At 41.8% G+C, this 9,387-nt stretch overlaps 1 protein-coding gene across 1 annotated transcript in view; it reads right to left on the bottom strand.

Annotated features, from left to right (window-relative positions):
• Positions 1–9,387, bottom strand: part of ESRP1 (epithelial splicing regulatory protein 1) — a gene marked incomplete at its 5' end in the record, with an annotated part of 41,102 nt that overhangs the window by 2,133 nt on the left and 29,582 nt on the right. Inside the window, one exon of the mRNA XM_025199420.1 lies at positions 1,541–1,643. Coding sequence (XP_025055205.1) covers positions 1,556–1,643 — 88 coding nt within the window. The remainder of the gene's footprint in view (positions 1–1,540; positions 1,644–9,387) is intronic.

A 9,387-nucleotide genomic window follows, 5' to 3' on the forward strand; every position in this document is an offset into this window, starting at 1 on the left:
GGGGGGGGGGGGAAGGGAATGAATGTAGCTGGTAAATAGTGGAGAGGTCAACTTGGGGAGTCAGGTCTGTTAGACAGGTTATAATGTGCCATAAATCCAATATCTATATTTAGTCCATGATTTTTTTGTACCAAGTAGGTTGATGAAGAAGTGAAGTTCATAGGCTTGTCTGTGAAAAGTGTTTTGTAAATTCCCTTTGAGGATTAGAACTAAGAGACTGGAGAGAGAGTGGTTTTCTTGTGAGAAATGTGCTCTCACAGGTAATTGGGTGTTCTTGTCTTTGATAGATTTCCAATGTGCATTCATTCTGGTGCGCAGTTGTTGTTTGGTTTCTCCTACATATTTTCCATCAGAGCATTTGGTGCACTGGATGAGATGCGTTACATTTCTGGAGGTGCAGATGTAAGATCTAGGAATGTTGACAGTTCTGTTGTGGGGTGTAGTAATTGTGGGGGTGGTGGAGATGTTGGCAGGTTTTACATTTCTTGTCATGGCATGGTCTGGATCCATTCAATGTGTTTTAGCCCTGATGGAAAAATTCTTGCCAGGTACCTTTCCCCCCTCCAACTTCTCACCCACTGACTCCTAAATTTACATCTTCACTGGCTGGCTTTCTTGCTTGCACACCAATGTTTGGCTTCTTTACTATTCCTGGATGAAATGAAGAGCACGCACCAACTGCAGATGTTTCTTCAGCCTGATGAAAGATATTTATACTCAAAAATTTGCAAAGAAGAATTTTTCCAACTATTTGAGTTGGTCTAATAAAAAGATACCAAATTACCCCCAAAGCCTTGTCTGCCTATGTTCCTAGACCAGCATGGCTACAACCTACATGCTTGTCAAAATGACATTTTGAACCAGAACTTCCAGTACAAATGCTTCTCTTCTGGCTAGCTTTAGGCGTTGAATATTCCTATATAGAAAATTAAATATGGCAAAAACTGGAAAAAAAAACAATGGAATTAGTCTAACAAAGACTCCCCAGCTTCCGGGTACTGCTGGCAACACAAGGCAGAGGCTTCAGTTGGGTCCCGGAATTTTGTCTGTATGAAAAAGCAAAACAATTTAAATTCTAGAGTTGCCTACAAGAAAAGTTCAGTCACACTGAATACCACTTGCTGCCATTCTCTGGGATTACTAAATTTGCATTATCCCAAGATATACTGTTGGAATTAAGATCACTTAGAAAAAGATTCTCTTTAGAAGAAGTCCTCCTCTTGCATTTTCTAGGACATGTTACTCCAACACCAATGATATGATGTGCTAAGGTTGCTGAAAAACTGGGACAAAATACCTACGTGCCAGTGCAAATTGCATGCAAGATCCCCTTAGTAATCAATACCCAAAATACACTTTATGTCAACAAGTGTATATTGTGTGTGTTCTACAAGGACCATTGAAATGAGAAACATCCCCTGACTGGAGAGTGTCTTGACAGCTAGTAAAATGCTCATATGAATGAGAAAGATATAGTTATAATAAATATGGCTACAATACATGATACTCAGAGTCATTTCTGAGTGTTCCTTATTCTTACCTTCTCCGAGGAAATCTAACTGCTGGGACCTTTAAACGCAAATCCATTTTTTGGGCATTGTCCTGGCCGGGTCATTTGTGTGTATAAGTCCATCCTCTGCATACTACAATTCAAGTTTAGATACATATGTGGTCAGAAGCAAGATAGAAGTTCAGTAGAACCAAGAAGCAGCAGCCTGCTATATGGTAATCTTTGTTACAGTTCAGGACAAGTTTCAGAATATAGGTATCATGTCTAGGAGTTTGTAATGCTCCCAATCACCATGGAATCAAAACAGATCAACAACAGCAATGATGCTGCAGAAATAAGCCTCAGGTAAATCACCCAAAGCACCAGCACGCAAGGTCTTGTTAAACAGGATTGGCCAGTTGAGACAGTTTCAGAGGCTTAGAGCATCTTAAGAGCACAACTTTCAAAGATAAAGATCGAGAAGCCAGGGAAACTACCTGGCTGTCAGCAAGAGCAATACAAATAAGATAGTTACTGCCTCCTTAGCAATATGTTGCTGAATTGTAACCATTTCCAGATGTTTTTCAAAGGAAACGTTCACAAATTAGCCACTAGATGGACCCATATAAACTGCTTACTACCACAACTTCTCATCCTATGCATCAAACCTTAGCACCAGGTGAAATCAGAACTCAAACCGTCTTCTGCCACCACTTTCCTCCAATGCAAACTATATGTTAAATTCCTGGACAAAGACTTACTTAATAATTATTCCATGTTTCATTAAATGCCGAAAACTTGCTAAGAACTTTTTCTCCAACTACTCAGTCTAATAAAAGATAATCACATCTACTCAGAGAACCTTGCCTGTGTCTATGTCCTTAGACCAACATGGCAACAACCAAAAACCCAGCTACCTTCTACATCTATTTTGTCCATTTCTATCACAACCACCTTCACCACCCCCTATACACAGGATCTTTTCTAAATTGAAACTTAATACCTTCCTCAAACTCACTTTCTATGAAGATGCCTTTGGAAAAGTTCCTATCAGGGATTTTCCATTAGTTGTTTAGGCACTAAATACAAAGCAAAGCTATCCAAATGTATTTAGATATGTAGTAATGTGTTTCCCCATTATCCTTTTTGCCTTATTCCTGCTCTTGATTTTACTTACTTGAACAAATTCCTACTTTAAAGTAGGACCACAAATTGGAAGAAACAGATAGTCTCTATGGCTGCGTCCAGACACGCAGGTATGCGTAGTTTGTGGCACCATGAACTGCACATGCAGAACATGACCCTGTGCTGCAAATTTACAGCACAGGGACAAAACTTGCTACTGAGATTTCTTGGTAGCAAAAACACCAAGGAAAAAAAAAAAAGTGGGACAAAACAGCAAAATAGCATGTATGAGAACAAACAGAAGCTTGGTCCTCTAGTGAGATGCTCTGGTTGCCATTCACAGCATCTCTACTGCTCCATTTGTTCCCCTGCTGCTCTGGCTCACCAGGAGCCGGGAAGAGCTGGGCATGGGCAGTTTGCCCAAAACAGGACAACATATCTGTTTAAAACATGAACTGTTTTAAAGCTGTAACAGAACAGATGTTCAGTGCACATAAACCAGTTTGAAAATGGCTGAAACTGGTTTAAGATAAGCCTGGTTGAATGTAGTATCAGACTTAACTGATTTGGGTCAAACCAGTTTATGCAATGTCTGTCCCAGCCCCCTTTCTGGTTTAAAATAAACCAGACACTCCCAGCATGCTCTCTGCTCCACAGCAAGACTGGCCCCTCCCCTCTGTTCCCTGACCGTGGCTCCAGCGCAGACTGTGTGCTGCTCCCCTCTCTCTCCCTTACCACTCCCTGCTAAGCAGGAATTACCCCCACCCCTCTGCCTTGCTGAGGAGTGTCTGTGCATTAGCTAGCAGACCACATGCTGGCTACAGTCCCTGCTGAATCAACAGGCAGGATCAACAGGCAACTGGTAATGTCCCTCTGTTGTTTTCTTAGTGGGGTGATAAACACGGTCATCAATTCCCTGCTGGGCTAATCAAAGCATCCTGCAGGGGTCTGGCCACACCCCACTTCCCCGCCTCAGCTCAGTGCTGTGGAAGGGATAGGAGGGCTCCTCTAGTACTCTTCAGCTTCTAGCCTGAGCCACTGTAGGCATGTGTCTGCATGTCTGGGATATATATGCAGTTACAAACCAGTTCAGCCTAGCCAGGTTAGACTAACTCATGGGTGACTGGTGCCTCCTGAGTCTGAGGGGGCACCCGCAGAAGCCGCCAGCAGTGGGGGCAGAGCTAGCGAGCTCCTGCAGATGCCAGCAGTGGCCTTATCGGGGGGAGCACGTCGAGCACCCACACAGACACTGCTGGCAGTGTTGGCAGCAGGGATGGCCCTATCAGGGGGGGGGGGGGGGCGGGGCCCCCCCCGCCGCAGCTGGGGCGATCCACAGGAAGGGCCCCATGTCTCCCCTACCAGTCACCTATGGACTAACCTGCAAAGATTGAATCAGTTCAGTCTCAGGCTTTTTGAATGTCTGTCCCTAGCCTGGAAGATAAGTTGTTACACCAAAGATTATGTTCATTGCATGACCAAGAGATGTATGCTTTTTTCAAAGCAACAATTCATCATAAAGCTTCATCTCTGGAAAGCTAGAAAAAAGAAAAACTTTAGCACATGATATTCTGCCTTAGTATTCCCATCTTCAGAAGGAAACCACTTTTAGATTTTGGAATATCAAATTACCCAAATTCTTTCAGTCTAATAAATCAGTACAAGAGCAGTAAGAAAGATGTCAGTATTTCAGTTTATAGACAATATTCTGTTCTACTGTAGTCAGTAACAGCATCCAAATCCACAAGTGGACAGCATCCATGCTTACACTGATTTGTAATACTATTCTTAAGAGTGTGGGAAGGGGATCCTAGCAAGTGCACAGCCCCATTAAAACATATGCCCACAAAGACGTAGACCAGACACTGAGAAAATATCAGCGAAGAAACAAGTTACTAAAACAGTGCCATAACCAAAGCCTTGGAAGTATGTGGGAAGAGACATTTGACAGTCTTACAATAGTTTGTATTGCACATGAACTAGACTTAAAAAAAAAAAAAAAAATCACCTACAATTGAGGTTCAGAAATAGGATTTTACTTGAAAAATTGGGGCTGACTGTTAGCTACCCAGGTTGAGGGATGCATACACAAGTCCATCTGTGAATATGGCACAATGTAAAATACCAGCTACTGTTTGTAACCTCACCATGACGCTCTAAGCTGGAATGCTCTATGTCATCCCAATGACTAATGAAACCTAGCAAAGCAGAAAGCGGATTGAAGGAATTGGAATAAGTATTATACACCCAAGGAGGAATAGGTTTTTTCTTTTAAATGAGGTTTAACATATTGCATCCTATCAACACCATTAAAATTGGCAAATAAAAAGATATTATTTTATTGGTGGCCTGAGAATAAATTTCCAAGCTGGATGGCGCTGGCATAAAATGACATAGTGGCCAATTTTAAATGACAGACCCTTGTTCTCTTTTGACAAATTCTACAGTTTTTTTTATGCTCTGCCAAAACAGTAGATAATTGGTATGAAATTCCAGCTATGGATAGATCACTATAAACCTTCATTTGTGACACGAAGTAAAGGAATTCCCACTGAGACTATTAGCAACTAAATAAGTTTGCAACGCTGCCTTCATTAGCATTTTACCCTTAGAGTGGTCAAGAGCTGCAAGAATGTGTTCTCTGTGCTTTTGCAATAACTTCAATTAATCTTACGGTTTTGCTTTGATGTTACGATTTAGCCTGTAGGCTACACAGCACCTTCCTAGAATCTGCAGGCTAAGAGACCCATTGTCATCTCCTTTTCACTTCGCAGTCTGAAATTTTTATTTATTTATTTATTTTTTTTAAAACTCAGTTCTTGGACAGCTCTTAATATTAAACGAAATCCAAATCAAACCACGCACATCCCTTTATCTCACTAATATCCTAATAGGCATTAAATCAAAAAAGCTGCCACCTTGACAAAATATATAAAAGTTAAAGCAAAAAAGCCTCCCTCCACCCGTGCCTTGTCCTCTACAAGAATATCACAGAAAGATTGCTAATCTCAGCATAATACAGAGTCCTCTTTTTGCAGTGAAGGCATATTCAGTGTCTTGACTAGAAGAAATTGCAGGAAGTTTATATTAAGCATAAATTAATCAAGTACTTGTGCTGTGGAGCTTGTTCGAGCTTCCACAATGCACTGAATTAGATTGTGTGCAAAAGCAGTTTTAGCACAGAATAAGAGCATCCACATAGGGAGCTAAATCCAGTATAGTAATTGTGGGCTAATTTCCTCACATAGGCACTTTTCTCCCCACCTTGGGGCTAGTCCAGGCTTACATGGAGGCAGTAAGGCTAATGTAAATATTCTTGATCTGTACACTCTGAACTCTTTACTAAAACAATACAATACAAGAAGATCTTAAGGCTAACTCTTTGCTGAAAGAGGGGAAGTTTCTTAAAGTTAAACTACCTAAAGGTTTGCATAAAACCATGGCTTGAGGATCTCTGATTTAAAGGAAAGGTATTTTTCAGTTCAGTGTTCGCATGTGAATTTAGCTATAATCAGTGTCCAAATTGAACCCACATCAGCATTTCTGACACTGCTATACCATGCAAAAACTTCCAAAGTAAAATTTGATTAACGTTTTAAAATGCAAGTGTAAATATCCCTGTTTATACAGCCCCTCAAGTTTGATTTTGCCATGCAAGCAGTACTTTTGCACCCAACTTGGGGTGATCATTTTGCAGGGTTCTCAAATTTTAGCCATGGGACTCTCCTTATTTAGAAAATGTTATTGGGGACTACCTCATCTTCCATTGGGATTTACAACAATTGCTTAAATACTTTCCTAATGCTTTACAAGCAATGTAATTGAAGGTCTCAGTGTATATTAGCATGCTGAAAAAAGATCAATTAGCTTTCCAACAAGTACTCCAAGGGCTTGTTTACTTTAAGGCACAAGAGTGCCAGCAGCCCAGAGCTGTCTGTGCTCTCCAGCTGCCTTGGGGGCTTGAGGGTCCCAATCCTGTACACCCTGGGAATTCCTATCTGGGATGAGATCCCTCAAGCCCTTGGGAGTGCCACCCTGGCTTTTCCTGCTTACAGAGAAGCATCTTAGAGATCCCAGGGGCACATCATAGTAAGCTGCAGAAAAGCTGAACAGACACTTCTAGGGGTTGAGGGGCCCGATCCTGCGCAGGAATGTGCAGGACTAGACTACTCAAGACCCAAGAGAATACATTGCCCATTTTCCTGCTAGTAGTTTACTGAGGACATGTTTCACCCAATGAAGCATGGATCAGTTGTATCAGGACACTACGGCTACGCGAAGCTTCGGGTGCCAATTCGATTCAGAGGAGATTTGGCTTGATTCGGCAGCCAACTCTCCGAACCCAAATCGAATCAGGAGACCAATGAAAAGGTCTGAATCAATTCAAAGCCTCTGAACTGATTTGAAAAAGATTCAGAGATTCAGCAATTTGGGTAGCCCCGCTTGCCACTGCAGGGAGCTGGACCTGGGCCCCATGCTGGTAAGTAGAGGGCGGGGGGAAATGGAGGAGGGGGGATGGGACCACCTCCATGCCCCAGCCCATGCCCGCTCCCCTAAGCACCCCCAGGCCCCTGCCCACGCTCCCAGCCCGGCTCTGAAAAAAAAAAAAAAAGAGCCGGGATGCTGGGGCCAGGTAAGGGATAGGGCCTGTTCAGTTTGGCTGAATTGGTGGTGGCCGAATCTCTGAATCAGATTCAGGACAGCAATTCAAAATCACCTAATCAAATCGGTGTCCCACGAATTGGCCGAATCTGAAGCGAATACTAGCCGCTTCGCACAGGCCTACAGGACACATCCCAGCACACCTGATCTGCTTTGTCTGGCAACATCATTTTTAGCCTTAAAGAATACTACTGAGTTGTCAGGATCAGCTACACATTTTCCAGTTAATGAAACATCAAGAAGCTGCCCCTTTGCATAACTCTTAATATAGCTACTATCCTCTGTATAAGTTAACAAAGAAGCAAATCAACTGTTGCAGGAATGGAGCCATAAGCACTTCTGTACTATGGATTGTGGGAATGCTCTGCTCTGAATTACTTCCAGAACTCTAACTAGCTCTTGGAGATATTTAAGAAAGTGTAGATATGGCTGTGTGCTTTGCAAGAGGTCTAAATCTCACTGATTTGACAATAATGCCTCCTCTTTGTAGGTTAGAATGTTACCTGCACCTGGAGAGTTCCAGCTGGGATCCTAGACATAGGGTTATAAGCAGGTTTTCCCCAGCGGTATCGCAATGGGTTGAGTCGCTCCCCTCTGAAACTAGGGGTGCAACCACTGCCTTTTGATCAAAATGATTATAAAGACAAACTTAGCTTCTTATTAAACCCAGGTAGCTGAAACAATAGCTTACTCCACCCCAAAGAAAAGCCAGCTAAACCTCTCCACCCAGGTTTGTTTGTTCATTTTTTTAAAGGTTTGCATCTATGAAAAGACTAGGGAAGCTGAGGGAAGATAGCAAGGAAGTATATAATTCAATCTGAACAAGTATTGAGGATGCAACTATGAGAGAAAGGCTAGAGACTGGTAATTTATTTAGAATAGCAAGGAAAGAAAAGTCTATTTGAGGATTCCTGCTGTATTCAGGAAAACAAGACTCTCCGTGGGGAGAAGTGGCAGTGGTTAGGTCCTAGTTCAGGGGTGGGCAATTATTTCGGGTGAAGGGCTGCTTACTGAGTTTTGGCAAGCCATGGAGGGCCACATGACAGGCAGCCAGGGGCAGATGAATATTAATTTTCTAAATTTTTTAGGGGCTCTATGGGCTAGATAGAATGCCCTGGCAGGCTGCATTTTACTCACCCCTGTCCTAGCACCAGCCTACCTCAGACCTGAGCTGGGTTATTCTGGTCTGCTGCTGGAAACCAGTGCCACTCGCTGATCTAGCTACAGATGCACTAAATAAACTCAGCATGCATTCAGGATTAAACACCCTTCCCCCCACCCTGCCAAGACAAGCCACCGTAATAAAAGCCACTGTCTTCTCAAAAACCAGAACAGATAACATTAGGGTCTGACTCCTTGTCCAACTGAGCTATCAGGTATATTAGATGTATCAAAATGCTGCACACAGATTTAGACTCCAAATGACTGAATTTCCCTCCATTTCTTGATTCAATCACTTCAAAATATTTTAACAGACTACAATAATTCTGATACGTCCTGATATTGACATGCTTATTATATACACTATAGCAATACTGTATTAAAAGAAAGATAAAGTGAATCATCATTTCACTAACTAAGGGACATCTAAGCACTAGAAAAGGGCTTCCCGCGAAGGAACGAAGCATTGCACAAAAGATTGAAATCAGCCATAATAAAAACCTCAACCTTGTAAACACAAACCTTCTGACACCAGGTCAAAAGGGTTTTCCTTATTTCCATAAGTGCCATTTCTTGGACTTATAACTCATCATTTGGTCATTAACCACTGAATCCCTACTGCTTTTCTGTGTACATGCATTTAAAAAGGTATAATTTAGTACATAGGAGACCCCACTATCTCCTTGCCCTTGTTTTATATTTGTTTGATTAAAAACAAAAAATAAACAAGCAAACAGTTCACACTATTAAATGACAAAACAGCTTTACCTATCGCATCCTTTACAAAAGTCCAGTCTTCATACTAAACAAAATATTATACTACTAAAACAAGAATTTCATGGATAAACAGATACCATATTTCATGGTGTATAAGTCAAGTTTCAAAGTCCAATTTTTAATTCTTAAAATTCAACCTCAACTTGTACATTGTATCAAAATCCCCTGTGAGCAGC

Source organism: Alligator sinensis, unplaced genomic scaffold (genome assembly GCF_000455745.1).
Source record: "Alligator sinensis unplaced genomic scaffold, ASM45574v1 scaffold273_1, whole genome shotgun sequence".
Classification (NCBI taxonomy): domain Eukaryota; kingdom Metazoa; phylum Chordata; order Crocodylia; family Alligatoridae; genus Alligator; species Alligator sinensis.